We start from the raw sequence: 19,984 nt of genomic DNA on the forward strand, positions 1-19,984 counted from the left end.
TGTGCCCAGCTCCAGTAGACATTCACTTAGAACACTAATGGAAATTTCAGTGGTCCTATTGAAAAACCGATAGGTAAGAGACACATAAAGAAATAACTAAATGTAGACATCTATGTCCCTCACAGTTTTCATTACAGTATAGATGCATGTTAGGAATGTTACCTTTACCTGCTAGCTGTCTCAGTAATCAGCAAGAGATGCAATTGAAATTACTATAAATGGAAGACCTGGAATGGAGTGAACTTAAGAAACTGATACTGATTTAGTATTGCACTCAACACCTTATTCTGAGGTAGAAAGTCCAAAATTTTCTATTCATGACCAACACACAATGCCTCAACATAAGCCAGAGATTTCTCAAAGTGCAGCCTGTGGATCAGAATTGCCTGGTGTGTTTATAAAAATGCAAATTCCAGGGCCACACCATAGATCTAGTATATTTTTGGAGGTGGGGCCAGGAATGTACATTTTCAATAAACTGATTCTTCTCAGCTTATAAGATTCTGACACACATTGAAGTTTGGGAATCACTGGTTGAAAGGACAGTGCTAATGAGAACAAAGTCACAGATTTGATTCCAAATAGGCTAGGTGGGATCCATTGTCTAACACTGGTCATCCAACTTGTGTCATAAGGTTCTAAGGGGCTAAAGAGAGAGAGAGACAGAGAGTACGTGTTTCCCCATCATTGCTACTGGGGAGCACAAATAAACAAATAAGTGCCTGTTCTTTACAAATGATGGGTATGTAGTGTGATGTTGCAAAAAAAATCATGGCCCTACTTGTTAGTAAATTTCCCCTGGAAAACTGAACTACCTTCTCTTGGTCTCAGTTGCCTCATCTGAAACATGAAACACTGAAGTGAATGATCTTTAATGTCTTTTTCAGCTCTAAAAAATGAGAATTTTACATTTTTCTTCTACTAAGCATATACTAGTCTAGATCTTTTCACACAACTTTATTTCCAGTATAAACCAAATAATTGAGAAAGCAAACCAAGGCATTTTGGAAGGAAGAGTAAGAGCACTGGATTGGGAGTTAGGGAGCTTACACTGTAATCTTGGCTCAATCATTAACTAGCTTGGTGGCAGGGGACAAATTATTTAATGTCTCTGGGCTTCCTTTGCCTCACATGTAAACAAGAATTTTGTGGTACACAATTTCAAAGTTCTCTTCCAGCATTTAGTTCCTTCAGGAGTGAAGATGAGGTAAAGACATTATTAGATGAAAGAAAACTAAAAGAAATAATCACCAGCAGACCTGCTCTAAGAAAAATGCTAAAGAAAGTTTTCAGATGGAAGGCAAATGTCACCAGAGGGAAACCTGGAACATCAGGAATGAAGGAAGGGCAACAGAAATGGTGAACATACAGGTAGATATAACAGATCATTTTTTCTCATCTTAAGTTTACAAAATACACATAATAATTGAAGACAAAAATTATAGCATTGTCTGATAGAGATTCAGCACACAAAGACATACTACATATGACCACTACAACATGAAGGGAAGAGGGTAAAGGGACTTATATGTTGGTAAGAATTCTGCATTCCACTTGAAGTGGTAAAATATTAATTCCAAATAGCTGAGAAACGTTAAACATGTATGTTATAATTCCTAGATTATAATACTATGCTGTACTAAGAGATATAATAAAACTAAAAACTATACTGACAGACATAATAAAAATAATAAATATATTAAAATGAAACACTAAAAATACCCAAATCATAAAAAGAAAGCAGAAAAAGGGGAAAGAGGAACAAAAATATAGGAAATAAACAGAAAACAAAATTATAAAATGATAGCCCTAAATGCAAACATACTGATAATTATATTAAATAAACCCCAAATTATATAATTATATAATATAAATCATATATGTAATTAAATGTGTACATTTAGCACATGCATGTACATACATGTACATACAGGCCGCCACCACTACTGAAAGTATTATGCTAAATAAAAATCAATAAAGCAAAATGTAAATAATGTATTAGAGAGGACAGAACATAGAAATGGGCAGCCTCATTTGATAAAGTTTGTTTTGTGGATGTGTTAATCCCTACATGTCAATTTGACATCTAGAAGAAAATACAAACCAGATAAAAACGTCATTGTTTCTGATTAATGCGTCTTGGGTAATGTCTGTATTTGAGTTTGAGAAAAGATGGGCTGTGGGTCATCCTCAGAATTACTAAATTAGGAGAAAATTCAGTACAATACAATGACACAGAATCTAATGAACTAAAAATTCCTTTCGTTTTGCTATGTACAATTTGCATTTGTATATTTAAAATTAAAATCAATTAAATGAATTCATTCTCACCATGCAAATACTAAAAAATAGAGGAAAAAAAACAGTATTCAATAAAATATAAGAGCAATAGTAAAAAAAAAAAAAAAAAATTGTCAGACTCACACTGTGGATCACTAAAAAAATCAATTCCAGGTGGATTAAGGTGAAAAAAAAAAAAGCCCAAACTGTACTGGTTATATGAATAAAACATAAGAAAATATATTTAAAACTTTGGCATAGAGAAGTTGTCTTAAACAAGATACAAAATACAGAAACCTAAGCAAGATTGATAAATCTGACTTCTAAGATGACAACTTGTACATAAAATACACCACAAGCAATTAAAAAACATTCAGCAGACTAAAAACATATGTTCACAGAAAAAGACTCATGTGCTTTGTATGAGAGTATTCACAGCAGATTTATTCATCATAGCCCCAAACTGGTAAGAACCCAGGTGTTCATTAATAAGACAATAGACGAAAGCTTGGTTTGTTCACACAATAGACTACGACTCAGTAATGAAAAGGAACAAATTACTGATAATTGTAACGTGGATCTCATATTCTGAGCAAAAGAAACCAGACACAACACAAAAGACCATATACTGTATGGTTCCATTAATATGGAGTTCAGGAAGAGGTAAAACTAATTTATGATGGAAAAGAACCTCAGAACAGAAGTTACCGATGGGGGCAGGAGAGGAGGGATTACCTGGAAAGGAGATAACTTTCTAGAAGTTACGGTAGTATTCTTTATCTTGACAAGGATTTGAGAGACAGCTGTATCCTTGGTCAAAATTTAGCAAATGCACACATAGGATTTGTATGTTTTACTTTATGCGAATTTTATCTTTGGAGAAAAAATTATAAAAAAATTAATGAACTCTAAATGATGCTGAAGTATTTGGGGATGAGTACTGGTGACTACAACTTACTTTGAAATGCACCAAAAAATAAGCCGGATTAATAGATGAATACATTATAATGCAAAAGTAGTAAAAGTAAAGGTAGAAGCTAGGTAGTGAGTGCATGGGTGTTCTCTGTAAAACTCTTTTGACTTTTCTGAATATTTGAAAGTTTTCATGATAAAAGGTTGGGGAAAAAAGGCAACAGATTGAAGGAAAAGTATTTCCAACATACAAGAGATTTTTTTGTCCGGAATGTATAAAGAGCTAATCATCAATAGAAAAAATACTCAACCCAAAATTAGCAAAAGCTTTTAGAAAAACAGGCAAATGCCACCAATGCCTGAAAAGATCATCCTACTGCACTGATAGAAAAATTCAAATGAGCACCACTTGCTCCTCACCCAGCAGGCAGACACCAGCTCACTCATGTCTGACAGCACTGGGGGTAGGTGGGTGTTCTTACGTGCTGCCAGGGGGCCGTGTGAAGTGGAGCTGCCACTTTGACAGTGTCTTCCAGGGTCTGTTGAGGCTGATCTTCCACCTCCCTGTACCACAAGAGCGGGATACCCCTGAGCAAACTCTATGCCTGGGCTCTAGCGCTTGCTGCAGTAGTTAGCATGAAGTGGAGTCACTATGGAAAGACATGTGACCTATTGCTAAGTCAGAACCATATACAGAGCTATGGCACTTACAGAAAAGCAAAATTGCTGTGTAAGTACACACACACACACACACACACACACACACAGCAGATTAAGGGTCCGGAAAAATGCAAACTCCTACCTCAATGAGGAGGTAGGATTAAGACAGAACAATTTGATGTGAAACAAATACAATTTGAAATAAATATTCAAGACCATATTCGTGTATTGCTCACCTGATTGAAAGCATTAACAGATTATTAGTCTAAAACAAAGCTGAGTCTGTCCTTCACTTTCCCAGCACTATAGGGTAAAGTGCCAAATTAAGTACTTACTTATTAGGATTTTATCACCTGTATCCCCAAACCAGGCTTTAATTTCTTTCACTCATTCCTAAGGCAATTCCCATCCACCCTGCATGACAGGAGCTGGGAACTTACTGGTTCCTGGTCATTTCACACCCAGGGTCTAGGCATGTTTGGGTGACCCCTTGGACTCTGAGCAGGTGCTGCAGACAAGCACTTTCTACTATGGGGTGAATGGGGTAAGATGGCAGGGCACCTGCCCTATCACTCATCAGGAGTTGGCTCCTGGTACACTTCCCTGCCCCCACAATTCCCCACCCAAGTGCTGAGTCATATCTGACTGTGCAGGCAGAATACTTTTCTAGCAGTCGCACCAGCCACATCAAAACTTTAAAGACTGGTTTGCTTTTAAACGTACTGAACAGATTCGTCTTCAAGCAAAAATATATGAGCTACACACGGCTACATTTTATGACTGGTAACAGCAGATGTGTGGGCGTGTACATGTTCATATATAATTTCAGCTGTTTCTCTGACATTTTGTGCAAACAAATCAAACAGTTCACCAAAACTAGTTGTAAGTTTTATTTTTATAAAATTAACATAAAAGATTCTTTAAAAATCTGCAGTTATTTACAGCAGTATTGCACAAGTAAAGTGGCAATTACCCTGTCAAAATTCATCAGTGCAAAACACAAGTAAGCCAGGGAAACTGCAATACAAATGCTACATATGCTGGGTCCTAGAAAACAGGTTAGTGATGGGTCAGTATACAAACAGATCAGTGCTATTTATAAGTGGGTACCTGAAGAGTTCTGATACAGTAACTAGTGGTCACAGAATCTGAACATAAAACATGAGAGAGCTTCTATGGTCCGAAATTCCCAAATAAAAGTAGTCAAGTTACTTAGCTGGGAGCTTGAGGATGCTTCTTACACACAATGCAGTTTAAAGTAGACCCCACGTTCCCCCTGCCCTCCACATGTGAGTAGACACACACAGGAACCAGGATAAATCAGCAGGGATGGCAGAATCACCTGCATGGAACCACCATGAAGTCTCCTTAAAGCTTCCACGAGCTTTCACATCTTGACACCCAGTCCAGTGGGGCCCCAACCTCCCCTGAAGGAGATGGAGAATCAGGAGGGCATCGACCTGAAGAAGCAGACTGACCAAATGCGGTGACCAAATGGGTGGGGCGTGGGGAGGGCTGTACAGTTAATTAAAATTAGCTCCTGAAGACAATTTAGTCCAGCCTCAAGCACAGGAAGTCGCACAGCAGGTGGGGGAAAACCCAACCACTCACAGTTGTCCACAAGGGGTTAGTGGCCGGAGGTGGTCCTGAGGCAGGAGCCACCTGTCCCACCCGTCCCCTGGTCTTGCCCGGCCCTAGCCCTGAACAACTGCAATGCAGCACCTCCGGAAGTGGCACATTTTAACTTTTTTCTAAACACTGAGTTGTCAGGGATACATTTTCAGTAGAAAAATCTTTCCCACCTGCTAATACTTTGGTTTTTTTGTTTTCCTAAAGATAAAGCCTGGAGTCAGCAAAATTTGCTTGCATGGGAAGCTAGTTGCTTTGGAACAAACAGAAGGTTGCTGGGTATTTCTTGGAGTAGAATTTTGTAGCCTGCCAGACTGAGTTTCTCACTGGCATCAAACACACACTTCATCATAAGGGCGGCAAAGCCCAAGAATTGAAACCCACTTGACTGGAAATACCAGGACCCAAAGCTGGAGAGCCACCCTGGAGGACCATGTGGTCTGCAATGAGCTCTCCAGTCACCCCCTACACCTCTCAGGAGGTAACTTCATGGAATGGCAGGGGTGTGGGAGACAGGGATGTTAACACTTTTCAGAAATTAAGACATTAAATAAGCAGAAAATAAATATACAATATTTCTACAAGTTACAGCATTATGAAACAGTAGGACACATCACACAGAAAAAGAATCTACAATATTTACAATCCTTGATTCCGAAAAAGTTTAGAAAAACAGTGATTTTTTTACTCATTTATGCTGTACAAAATTTTACAAGAAAGGTAAAGGAAACACAATTGCACACAGACATTTGGCTCAGTTGATAAGTAAAATATGACCTACTAATCTAATAAATACTCACAATATATACATTAAGAAGGGGAATGGCAGACAACTGTATTCCACTATATTTTTTAATCAGAAGGAATTTTAAACTTGATTTCTTCACAACCCCCACCCCCAACATTCTTCATCAACTGGTTTCTGGGAAGGACATCTGAAGAATCACTCATGAAGCTATTTTGTGTGCGTTTATTGTGTTTCTGTGTTAAGTCACAGGACACTTTTTACAAACCTCACATGGGGAGAGGTTGTCAAGGCACAAAACCTGCATTAAGTTTCCAAAAAGGGGATTTAATTATTTTTTCTACAAAAACGTTTTTTAAAAAAGGTAAAAACGTATACCCATGGGAGGCATACTTTCTGCAGAGGAATCTTGATAACCAGATACATACAGTACAGAGACATCCAGTCATCGCTTTAAGTTCTGGTGCCAACAGCCTGTTCTTTAATACTCCTACAATTCATAGAATCTCTAATTTCCTCAGGAACTGTTTCCACATCCAGCCTGGAGGCCACCAGGCCAGAGGGAAACGTGCTCGTGTGTTGAACACAGCCCCTGGGCAGCGCAGGACAGGGCCCCCGGTGCCCGGCCCAGGGCTGCACCAAGTGTGTGCTCCCAGGGGCTGCAGAGCTGAGGAAACAGAGTAAAGTGCTCTAGTCAGGAGACTGGCACATGAATACAGGGATCCTGGGAGGGGGCGCCCAGAACCAAATACATCTTTGGTGTGTGTGTGTGTGTGTCCAGCAGGCCCGCGGCTGCAATCCTACCACCGCTCATAACCGCGGGCTTTGTGTAACCCTACAAATGGGCTCGAGACACATTAGGGAACAAGTTGAGCTCCAACACAGCTTTAAAAATAAGTCAAAGTCCCAAGGAGATTCTTAGGGAAACGAAATTATTTAAAGAAAGAATATTTGGAATTAAATCATCTCCATCTAAAGGAAAAAGTGAATATGCAATACATATATATATGTGTGTGTGTGTGTGTGTGTATATGTATATATATATTTTTTTTAAATTATGAAGATACAAGTGTTTAGATTTTTCCACCTAATTTAAATAATGTGAACATTCTGGCAAAACACTAGTTGCTGGCACTGCTGATTCATTTGAAGATTTACTTATTTCTTTTAAAAGCTGTTTAATGATTGGAGTTTTCAAAAATTTTAAGAGTTACAGAGTTCACAAAATTGTCTTCCCTCCTCAATTTCACTGCTCCCTAACCTGACTCTTTCCTGTGTCTCCCTGGGTGTCTGCTGCCTCTGAAACGACTGACCAGTGTGTGGTTTCCTTCCATTGCACTCACAAGGAGCAGGCACAGAGAAAGAGCACCCTCACTACAGGGCTGGGGGCACGAGTGGCCTGACAATATCCAACTGTCCTGGAAGAACGAAAAACACAGACTTCTGCCCAGAAGAATTCTTCTATGGTGCTGGTGGAAGTGGGATGAAGCCTATGTTTCAAAGTGAATTTAAAGGAGTGGGGCCAGTGGACTGAATGCAGGAGGACTAAAATGCAGGAGGCCAAGCAAATGGCCATCAGAAGCCCTGTCCCAGGCCTGTGCCCATTCCCATGAAGGCGTGAGCTGGATACTGCAGCTGGACTCTGCTGTAATGGACACGGTGGCCCTCTGGGACCTGATGCTGACAGTGCATCCTGTGAACATGGGAAAGCCTGCAACCAGAAAAGCCAGCAGCACAAAGGGGCGTAGCACTTAGGTCTGTTGCTATTACGGCTATTGCCTCTTCAGAATACTTTCCAATAACATACTCATCAAAATGGAATGAAAACCAACACCAAATGCTTCCCAGTTAATAACAGATCACTCGAACTGTGCAAGATACAGGCGGATATTAACTCTTGTTCTGACTCAGTTTCACTTTATCATGAAAATACACTGGATCAAATCTATGCATCTGAGTCCAGACTGGAGGTACATCACAAAAAGTGATGAGGAAAGACGCAAAAATAGTCTGAAATTTTGCCACAGATGCAACTGAATTTATAAAGGTACGTAAATATTTACAAATGGGACTGGCATATCAATGCAGGTGAGAACAGACCCTCTGCCCTTTTAATCAGTTCCATTTCAAAAGAACTCTTTTGGTATTAATAAAAATAATTTTAAAAGGTCAAAGAGGCAATAATAGGGAAGGGAGGGAGTATATCACACCTCTCCCTGTTTAAAAATTCTGTAATCTCTAAAAATAAACTAAGGCAGCTTTTTAAGTTAGCTGGCTCAGTTTCCACTGCAGGGTTTACATAATCCTCTGAGAATAGGCCATAGGTTCTTAAAATTTTAATACAAAAATTATTCACAATTGATTAAAAAGTTTCCATTTCCTTTTTGAAAAACCTTATTAAAGGTGATGGGGAAAACACACTGCATGTAAACACCATTCTTACACAAAATCCTGTTCCAAAAAACCATGGTTTGTACATTAAAAAGCAAAGAATGCTCCCTCCTTTACATTCACAAGAAACTTCCATTAGAAATTCTGCTGTGTGGTGATGAACAGAAAGGTCAAGTTCCCATCCAGCTCGGTGTCTTCTGAACACGTCACCTGCCCCTCCACCAGAGAACCGCTGGCTGCATAATAACGGCACCAGGAGACCGCGGTGCTGGGGCTTGTTGGTTCGAACAAGCAAAATGTCTGCACGTATCTCGGCTCCGCAAAGAACCTGTCAATGCATTCTCCACACCAGGCGGACAATGTAACGCAACAGTCGTAAGATAACCATTTGTGGGTGGTCTTCGGCTGCTTGGTAATTATTCAAAAATACCTGAAACAACAAAAGGAAAGCTTCTTAGTTTCTCCCTAATTTGGGAGTGGGGAGGGGAGGGAGCCCATATTTAAGTGAACAACCAATCCCAGCTTAAACACTATGAAAGGCACCTCTTCACGAGCACTGTATCACAAAGCACGATTCCTCCCTGAGACTGTGAAGAAAACTTGTTTTCATTTCCCTGCAAAGGGGAAGACATCCCTACATAAAGGGCAGGCATACCAATGATTTACTCCTTAAAATAGAAAAAAAAAAAAGCACCCAAAAGAATGTTTGAAAAGCTCAAAGAGGATGTAAAGCAACTATCTTACCACCCAAGTTAATTGACATTCAAATATGCTGCAGATTCCCTCAGGGGTGAATTTCTGGTAGCTGTAATTTATTTGAGAAACCAGTGATTTGGAGTAATCTGCCCTAAGAAGCTAAGCAAAGTCGGGCAGTGATGCACCATTGTGCCTCTGGCTGCTTGGCTACGATAAACACTGTGACCCAGAGGGGTGCCCATGGTCACAGACACAGGCACTGTCAACCCCCATCCTCCTACCCTCTCGGTGTGCGGAGGAAAGAGCAATCCAGAACATAAAAAGCCTCTGTGCCAGTGACCAGCCTATGTTTGTTACAAGCTGAGGAACTGTTCAAAAGGAAATCACCAGCTTATTCAATGCTTTCAGGGTCCTCAGGTCTTCCACAGCGCCCACTTTCAGGTTCTAATCCATCTTGTGGGTAAGTGCAAGGTATAAATTCAAAGTTGCCAAAGGCGGCGGCAACACAACACATCAACCTCAACGCCATGAGCTACCAACCTGGTTCGCCGTTCAAGTCTGAAATCTGCCCTGGACATTTCTTAATGACGAATCCACACGAGACTGGGCTACGTGACTGTCTCTCCACAAACCCCCTTCTCACTGAGTGGGGGATGCCTCCAACACACCGTCGCGGGAACCACCGGCCATGAATCAGGGTGAGACAACGGTCCCCTCAGACCCCGAACAGCCCCCACAGACACCAGCTGCAGCTGCAGCTCCACTGTTTACACAAGCTCTGCCTCACTTGTTTGACAGAATGGGATTGTGATAAGGCCAGGGCATTTCCCCTTTTCCTTCCATAACAAGATTGGAGGAAATCAGCTTTATGTAAGCGATTCCTGTAGAGGCACTCTGTAACCACAGTCTGTGATTTTTATCTGTTTTACACACAAGATTGCTTTGTTTTGATTTAACTTTCAAAATTACTTTGCTGCCTCTGTGTGAGAATAATTTAGGGGAAGGTTAATTTTAGTGTAGACTAATATTAATAGGTTGAAAGAAACTTATTCAAAATAAAACCACAACTTACTAAAATGAAGAAAGTGTATGCTATGATGGGCTAAGTAATCAATCCAGGCAGGGAAGTTTTGTGCCAACCTGGTGTCACTGCCATGCTCGGTGTGGCCAGAACATGGGGCTGACTGGGTGTCCACAGTCAACAGGACACCAATGAGGGGGCTGTGTCAACGTGAAGGGCAGACTCCAACTGCTGACACTTGCTAAGTTTCATATTCCAGCACTGGCAGCGTCCAAGGGAAGAAATCTTCTGTCCACTCTTGGAGGACAGCAGGAGGCTGTGACCAAGCTTAAGTAGAAGTCACCTCACGAGAGAATCTTTCCAAGTTTTTAGAGTTCCGCTTTCATCTCAAATGTAAAAGGATATGGGGGTGTTCAAAGACATGCTGGACAGGGTGGGGAAAATGCAGGAAATTTTGGCAAAAGTTACACCCAGTCTCTGACTCGTGAGAAGATGCTAAAGCATCGCAGTCTGCAAGGGTGCGGGGATGCCTGCCCTCTCAGACGGCGGGCATGACAACATGGCACACGCTTTTAAGTTGACAAGCAATTGCTTTTGGACGACATTCAACAGAGGAAGCCATTACCACGGATTCAAAGAGCTGTGCCAGCCCAGAAAGCATTTGACAGCTGGCACGGCCGGCTAGAGCTGCTGTTGGCTTGAAGCGTATGCCCGTACTGCAAAAGACAGCTGGAGGATGGGCAGCCCCTACCTCTGCAGACTGGCTGCCCTCTTAATACCTGCAGCCATAAAAATTACTGCGGCTTATGGTCAGGGCCTGGTGACACTAAACTGGGGCAAGTGGCCAAAAGCTGCAGTGGGGCGAAGACGCAGAACTAAGACTGACGGCTCAATGCTGCTCAAAGCGCCAACAGCTTCAGCCAGCTCCAGTGAAATCTCCCTGCGATCTAGATACGTGAGGAGCGGCTGCTACAATTCAGCTCCTAAACCAGGGCCTTTGGTTTTGGGGTGGTGTAAGGGGTCAGGAGGGAGTTTGAAGCGATTAGAGAAAGTCCCCTAAGATGGAATGCACTGGTGAAAGGTCAAAGTAAGGGCACACCCAGAGGCTTCTGGCCAGGGTAGCATATCCAAAATGGAATTGGAAAGTCAGGACTAAAAATGACAATCTCTGTATTGTTGGGGAGCTGCCAGTTAAAAGCAAGTATGACTGAGCCAGGAGCTGTCACTTGCAGTATGAGTGGTCCCTCGCATCTAATGTGGGCTAAGACAATAAACACACCCATAAAGGAGCATCAGCAGCCATGCCTGGACTGTCTTCCTGAGAGCTGCTGTGTCTGCAGAGCTGGCCTCCTGCCTAGAGTCCAGTAAGTCTGCGTCTGCTATAGTGGTTCTTAATCAGGTGGAAGCGACATCTGTGTATCACAAGTGCATTTAAGTTCTGCCACTCCTAAACTGGGTAATATAAAAAAGACACACTGTCTTTCCTGATTAAAAGCGTTTTTAAAAAAACTATTAAAATAAATACAAACAGGGAAGATGCTCCACTCCCTCCTGAAACTTCTGGGCGTCCTCCTCTTTATGGGCTGAACTGTAAACTGTGTCCCCTCAATTCATCTGTTGCAGTTCTAACCCCCCGGGCCTCAGACTGTGACTGTAAGTGGAGACAGGGTCATCAATAAGGTGATTAAGTTAAAATGAGGTCACTGTGGGGTGGGCTCTAATCCAAGGTGTTCTTAGACAATCAGGACACAGAAACCCACTGGGGTAGACCACGTGAAGACACGGGATGACGGCATCTACAGGTCTGGAGGCTAAGTCTGCACCAAGATCACAGACTTCCAGCCTCCAGAACTGAGAAAAATAAATTCCTGTTGTGTAAGCCACCCAGTCTCTGGAACTCTGCACAGCAGCCCTAACTGACTAATACACCCTTTCACTGATGCTTATCCATAATTCTCAGTCTGTCACCCTTTAAGTGAAAACAATCCTTCTTACAGGGTTGGATAACTCTGTTTTAGTATAAATTGCAAAAATACTTTAGAAAGATATAGTAACTCATTTGGGCGAAGAAGATTATTTTTAAAGACCAAATTGGCTAGTAAGTTACAATTGAAGTGACCATATATTACAGTTCTCTCCTCTCTCACTCTTTCTCTACCCAGACACACATACACACAATCACAAGTGCACAAAGAGGAGGGCCCCACCCAGTTAGGTACTGTAATCTTCATAGTCTAAATCAAGAGCTATGTGAGGACTGGGTTACCTGGAGGTAACTGCCTTTTGTGGCCATCCCCCCATGTGTCCAGAAGATGACTCCTTCAACATTCACAACCTTGTATGTCCCGCCAGGAACCAGTTCCTGACAGCCCCTGCTCCTCTCAGGGCAAGGGGCTCCAGTGGCCTTGATGCTGACCGGCATCAGGTGGGGGCCCAACTTCAAGGCACGTGTCTGTGTACCCACTAGGTCTAGTGGTAATAGCTGTGTCGCCAGCACAAAATAGTAAACAAGATAATAAAGTAAGGACAATACAGAGGCAAATAAGATGAGAGGGAGAAAAAACCTGGCCAAAGAGGAAGTCAGGGAGCCAGGGCAGGAAGGCACGAGGGTGAATCCCCACATCGAGCCCCAAAGGAAGAGGAGAATTTCTTGGAAGGACAAGAGGAGAATGGGCAGTGCAGGTGGAGAGAGAAGCTGGGCAGAGGCAGCAAGGCCAACAGGCAGAAGGGGCCAGCAGTTCAGTAAAGATAATCTAGGTAGTGGATAAATATTTATCATAAGCCAGAAGGAAAAATCATGCCAAGTTGCAGGACTGCTCCTCCATAGACTGTGCCCTCTAAGTGTAAAGGCACAGGATTCTGTCTCTACAAGTTTCCTCAGCATAGACTCAGACAGTCTTTCTCTGAAGACATGAACAATGCCCTTTGAGATGGTGTCGAGCATTCGACAGGGAATTCCTAAATAGCTCTTCACACGTCCCCATGACACCAGATGGCACAAGCTCATCTGGGTGGCAACTGGGGAGGAGCTGAGCCACAGGAATGCCCTAGCGTGGGGTTCCTGCTGCCTTGCCAGGGGCTGGCACTGCCACTGCAGCGAGGAACATTGAGTGCAGGGCAGGAGCATCTTCAATTTACACTTGAGACGACCAATCAAGTGTCAGGGAATTTAATGACATTCTAATGCCAAAATAATCACAGAACAACACTCTCTTGCTCAGTCCAGGGAAGCAGATGCTTGGAAAAGAAAAGAGGCCCTGGCTCCAGGGAACTGGTCAGGCTGAACACCAGACACCTATAGAACGCAGCTTTGGATTCAGCTTCACTCCCCAACAGTGAGAGGAGTCAATCCTTTGAAAAGCTGCGTAGGGCACTCCAGGCCTTTGGACTTTGTGTGCCCAAGCTTGGGGATGGAAGAATTGCCATGGCCACCACAAATGAAATAACCTAGCCCACGCTTTTCAGTCCCCACAACAACCCTGAGTGCCAGGGGAGCATTCCCTGCTGTTTTGCAGCCAGTGACTACAGAGTTGGTCAAACAAGTGACTCAAAGGGTGGTGCAAGACAGTGGCAGGACAGGACGGGTACTCTTGGTCCACATGAAGATGGAATGCCAGAAGCAGGACAGAAGTTAAACGAGGGCTTTCAGGCCAGCACCTTCCCTCTTTGCATGCCCTGTCCCTGTGCCTGTGCCTGTGCTGGGAAGGGCCCGTTGCTCCTCAGACCTGAAGGGGGCCTTGTTTCAGGCTAAGCTGAGGTCACAGAGGTTCTGGAGTGAGAACTGAGAATCACTAAATGATTCCCACAATGCAGCTCAGAATACAGCCCACTCATCCACACTCCAAAGGCAAGGTTGACACCCACTGGGCCAAAGGACTCAGTAAGTACATCACTGACCTAGAAATAGCATCGCTCAAGGGGGGACTTAAATTAAAAAAGCACAAATGTGCATAACACAATTTAAAAAAAGGCTGAGATCAGACATGACATCAAGGAGTTATCCTGGGAACCAGGGGTGAGATGTGCCGTAAGACAGCCACAGTTAAGAGTTTCCTGGCAGTCAAAGCAACAAGGGAAAAACAATTTCATCGTCATATCAAAGCAAGCTCAATTCCTAATTCTAAGAGGCATTCAAAAACAAGGTATACCTATACAACTCTGAGATGCAGAGGAATTTAACTTACTCAAAAACTTGTTTCTTTCAGAATTTCAACACTAAATGTATAGTGTGTCCTGAAAGTTATTTTTTATATATAAGTATTTATACATACACTATATATTATTATATATTATATATAATATATAATAGGAGGCTGAATTTTGGACTGTGAGACCAGGAAGGACAGAGGGAATCTCTGTTCCAGGCTCAGGCAACTGAGGAAGCAGTCTCTCTCTGGTTGGTGTCTGATCCCCATAGGCTGCAGAAGAGAGGGCCTGGGATGGACATCCAGGAGCCTGGGAATACCCAGGGGCTGTCACGGCATCTTTAGGGACACTGAGGTGGCAGGGTGGGACAGAGGACTAGGAGTCGCCCCCCTGGTTCTGTTAGAACTACCACCCCACTACCCGTTCATAACCCAGCAGTCTAAACAGCATTTTAACTGGCAACCGAGTGACACAGAGGTCAGAGAGAAAAAGGCCCAGCACATAGTCAGCATCATGTGGAGCTCTTCAGGAAGATCCGGTCTCTCTCCACTTTCAGACCAACCACCACAGTCAAACGGCAGCTGAGCTGGTATTTCAGTGCTGGTTCCACATGCATGCTGTTTTCAGGTGTCAGAGGAGACTGCTACAATACTGCCCAACACCAAATCCACTTTCTGTTCATCACCAAGGCAACAGGGATATTTGCATAGCTTGTGCCTACTGCACTTTGATGCCACCACAGCTGGGGAAAGGGCACTGGGAAGTTCCCTCCCAGATGCATGGTACCTTCACCCCAAACCAGTAGAGCACTCTCCTCCAGTGCTGCAAAGCTATGGGTGCTGCAGCTGATTTGCTATGGTGACAATGTGGTCTTCAGAAGTCAGATAAAAACTACATTTGCATAAGCCAAACTTTTATCCTATTTTTGACACACTATTTCAAAGAAATTATGATAGTTAAGGCTTCTTGTGAGACAAATCTCTTCTCCAGTGAATGTTGGGGTGAGGCTGTGCACTGAGGCTCTTCAGGCAGCGCAGCACAGCCCTCCACTTGGTAGGTCTCTAGCCTGTCAGACTCCAGACCTGGTGCTGGCTAAAGTGGGGAATGACTCCCGCCTGCCACTTCGGAAGTTGTCACTGTTCTATGGCCAACCACAGAGAAGACACAGATTGTTCTGACATCTGTGTGAGGCACCAGTAGTTGGAATATTAGATTCAGAGAAGAAACACACTGTTTCAAAATGTTCCAGCCTCAGAAAAAAGCTAAGTGAGATGTAATATAGTCTAACCACAACTAAAACCTCTCCACTTTGTTTCAGGTGGTAGAAGTCTAGTGAAGGATGATACGAGAAGCTTATTAGTTTTGAGCGTCTGCAGCAGGGCCAAGTCTTAGTTTGTGTGCATCTTCATTTCCTCCTCAAGAGATTAAAAAAAAAACAAAACCCCAGTTAGACCTCCTGAAGTCCCCTTCTAGGCACCTGCATCTCCTTCCTCATGGTTACGTGTTCATGGCCTTGATCCAGAGCAGCCAGGCAGCCCTGCAGGTGTAGGCACCTGCCAAACAGATGAGCACTCACACGTGGTGCAAACAAGCACAACTCCTCTAGCCCAATGCCCACCCAGCCATTTAAGCACACACCAGTGCCTCAGCCTCATCTCACATTTGCCTACACCCAGACACAGCATGTGCAGTAGGGTCAACCACACAACTCGTTCAAAAAGCAGTTCCAGAGTATTTAAAAGATAAGACAGGTGAACAGAGTTCCTGGCATCTCCCTTTCTAAACGCCAAAGACCCACTGAAAAATGTTTCAATTACAGTTCAAAGTTAGAGGAAACAGAATTATGATAATAGATGATAATACGAATTTTCTAGCTCCATCTCTAAATGTTCTTACTTAATCTTCACTATATGCCTAAGGGATAGACCAGGAAATGGGCCTCCTAAAGGTTAAGGGTAGAGCCAGGGTTCTAGGTCTGACCCCAAAGTCCCCACGCTTCATGTTTTCCTACGAGATCACACTCTGGCTTCAACAAGTAACAGAACATGCTTGTCTGGAAAACCAGCAATCCATAGTCCACACAATCCCAGCCACATGTGCTCCCAAAAGTCTGAGGGAAGAACCAAGGAGCTCATCACCTCTGGCCATTGTACTTGTGGGATGGAAATGGGGTGGTCTAAGACAGGCAAGGAAGGCTCCTAAACCCAAACACTGAGCTGCCTCCTCCAGCTCTAAGGAAAACCCTTGCTGAACCTGAAAACTGTGCCACTGATCAACGGCAGGTACACGACGAGCTTATCTAAGCTTATCTAAGCTCCTCATGACTGCTTTTGTTATGAAAACTGGCATTCTATAAACTCATGTGAGTGAAGTGTGGGGCAACCTATCATTGTATGACTTACGTCTAAATTGAACTTAATATCTGATGTGCAGAGTTCCATGATTCTTTTCACAGCCAGTAACAGAAAGCAACTTCTTTTACTAAACTCCAACATTCAATTAATGAAGACCTCCAAAGTAAGCTGAGACCACACATTTGGGTTTATGTTCAGTTTGTGCAATTACCAACAAGCAGGCTAAACTTTAGTCCTTGCCTTTGTACATTATTCACAGAAGAATGACTACCATTTATAAAAACAAGAATGAGACAGCACTCGGGATTTCACTTCTCAAGAAGGAGAGCATATAAGTATTTCAAATTCATATATAGTATAGGAAAATGCTAATGTAATGACATATTAAATTCTTTCCATCAAAATCAGTCTGCAAGCCACCTTCTCAACTCTACTTTGTCTGATTCAGGGCTAGATTTTGGTCTACGTGTACTTCAATCAATTCATGTCTGCACATGCCCTGGACAGAGTAGGAAGTAGGCAGTGTAAACAAAAGATCACTGTTTCTTGTGATCAAACAGTGAAAGGGTTTTCATTCACTGCTGGCCTCATCTGGAGAGCAGCTTCATGTGCTGCTGTCCACTGCAGCACACCACCAGGACATGCCCAGGTCACAGTTAGCCAAGAGCAGTGTTCCTGCACATGGAGTGACTTGAGCTGGACAACCTGACTGCGAAGAACCTAGAAGCCACAGAAGGAAAACAACTCCAGCTTCAGTATTACGGGTGGTGGAGGGGAAAGAGGGAGGCATGCTGGTTGCAGAACGGCTCCAGTTATTCCAAGAGCAAGCATTTTTACATTCTAAGGGCTTTGGATCGCAGCCCCGGCCCATGGTCAAGACTCCCACCCAAGTAGACACTACCCTTCCAGTACCTCTGTTCCACATCTACAGAGGATCGCAATCTATCCTTGCTGGCACTGCGTCCAGCAGATGAACCGGCACATGCACTCACACAGTTTGGGTGATGAAAGAAACTGGCAACAGCTACTGAAGAACAGTCTGGCTGTCTTGGGCTGACACACGAGGAAGAGAAGGTGCAGGCTGCAGAAATACAAACACTGCACCACTCAGGTAAAGGCAAGCTGCTCACTTTCTCACAAATTCCAAAATAAAGATTTAGCTTCTCAGAGAACCTCTCTTCCCTCCATGCCCACTAACATCCCTGTGCTACCTAGCCTTTACCAACAGCCTCCCTACTCTCCACTAGGAGTCTCAAAGCTTGGAGTCTTAGAGAGCGCCCTGCACAGCAGACCTGCATAGGAAGAGCTGTGAGCGTCAGTGGCCCTCTGGCCATAGTTCATTCAGCAACAAATGCCTTTTAAGAGCTCCATGACCTTCACAGCCCCTGGGCTTTGCCCCACAACTGGTTCTCCCTGTGCCTGCACTACTGGTGCCTCCTGCCAAATCTTTAAGAATCTGAGCATCAAAATAAACATTGAGAGTAACGCATTGTAGCCCATTGAATAAAACAAGAATCCATGAATCCAAGTTGGTATACTAAATAATTATATGAGAGAGAAAGGAAAGCTCTTCGTCCTTTACAAGCTCTGTCATATTACAAATGGAAAAGTACTAACTTCACAGTGGAAGACACCACCTTGGATCAAAGTGAACCTCATCAGTAACAGGACAAATGGACATCGTGTGCCTCCTGCTGTGCCACACTAAGGACACATCACCTCTGGAGTGCTCCTGTCAGAAATGCAAAATGTGAGTCTCATCATGCAGAAATATCAAATAAATCAAATTCAGGGAGTCTGTAAATTACAACTGCCCTGATCCTTCAAAAATGTCACTGTCATAAAAGACAAAAGACAGAGGATGGTTCCAAATTAATGGAGCCAGAGGTAAGACACTTGAATTCAATGCATGATCCTACATTGGCTCTTGGGCCAGAAAATACATTTTTTCTTTCTTTTTTTTTTTTTTTTTCCTGAGAAGGGCACTGTTGGGACAAGTGGTAACATTTGAATAAGGTCCACAGATCAGACAATAGTTCTGTAAAACTATTTGTGAATTTTGATAATTACACTGTGGTTACACAAGGGATTACTCTTATTTTTGGGAAATACATACTGAAGTATTTTTAGTGTAGAAAAAGCAGTATCATGTCTGTAGTTTATTCTGAAATAAACTGTACACGTGTACAAAGTGGGAAAACATGAAAACAAATGGGGCAGATATAAAAGGGTGGTTCTTTGTGTCATTCTTGCAACATTTTTGTAAGTCTGAAATTATTTCAAAATGAAGTTACCAAAATCCACTGTAGTAGTAAAACTCCGACTGAATAGAGGGGCCAGGCCGTTCAGCCCGGCAGGGTCAGCTGGGAATGACACTGCATCGGGAGAGAAGAGGGGACATGCACTGGGACTTTGCGCTCACCTGTGCCTCTCTCACCTCCTCCTTCAAGGATTCAGCCTCCACAGCTCCGTCTCAAACGCTTCCCCACTGCCCTTAAGTGGACTGAATACATGACAACTACACGACAACTTCCTCTATTTCTCTAACTGGAAAAACGGGAAAATATCCTGTCAGGCTTCGCAAGGCTCATGGCAATAAAAGACTAACACTTTAGACAAGGCATTGTAATAGCATTAAGCAAATAAAGACAGTCAGTATTTAAAAGGTTAATATCCATCCGAAAGCAGCGCAGTGAGGTACACTGCTTGCCAAGAGAGGATAATTCCCTTGTGAAGACAGCAGGTAATTTGAATTCATTATTTCCCAAAACGGCCTCCCATTACCTTCCCAGATTTCTGCCCCCAATATTTAACAATGGACCATTAAGTGTGATTCCAGACAATGGACAGTTTTTAATCTAACAAGTATCAAGACGGGTGTCTGTGGCTTTGAAGATCACTGTGTCACTATCCAGAGTACTATCCAGTGTTTTGAACTATTTTTTTTTTTTTAGACGGAGTTTCACTGGACTACAATGGCGCAATCTCAGTTCACTGCAACCTCCGTCTCCTGGGTTCAAGCGATTCTCCTGCCTCAGCCTCCCGAGTAGCTGGGATTACAGGCGCCCACCACCACGCCCAGCTAATTTTTTGTATTTTTAGTAGAGACAGGGCTTCACCATCTTGGCCAGGCTGGTCTTGAACTCCTGA

The 19,984-nt window shown here is 43.1% G+C and overlaps 1 protein-coding gene across 2 annotated transcripts in view; it reads right to left on the reverse strand.

Annotated features, from left to right (window-relative positions):
* Window positions 1–7,283: 7,283 nt before the first annotated feature.
* BCL2L11 (BCL2-like 11 (apoptosis facilitator)) overlaps window positions 7,284–19,984 on the reverse strand; it is a 44,617-nt gene continuing 31,916 nt past the window's right edge. For both annotated transcript variants that reach the window (XM_011980522.1, XM_011980525.1), the window contains one exon: window positions 7,284–9,047. In XM_011980522.1, coding sequence (XP_011835912.1) covers window positions 8,949–9,047 — 99 coding nt within the window. In that variant the 3' untranslated portion in view covers window positions 7,284–8,948. The remainder of the gene's footprint in view (window positions 9,048–19,984) is intronic.

The sequence above is a fragment of the Mandrillus leucophaeus genome, unplaced genomic scaffold (genome assembly GCF_000951045.1).
Source record: "Mandrillus leucophaeus isolate KB7577 unplaced genomic scaffold, Mleu.le_1.0 Scaffold214, whole genome shotgun sequence".
Classification (NCBI taxonomy): Eukaryota; Metazoa; Chordata; class Mammalia; order Primates; family Cercopithecidae; genus Mandrillus; species Mandrillus leucophaeus.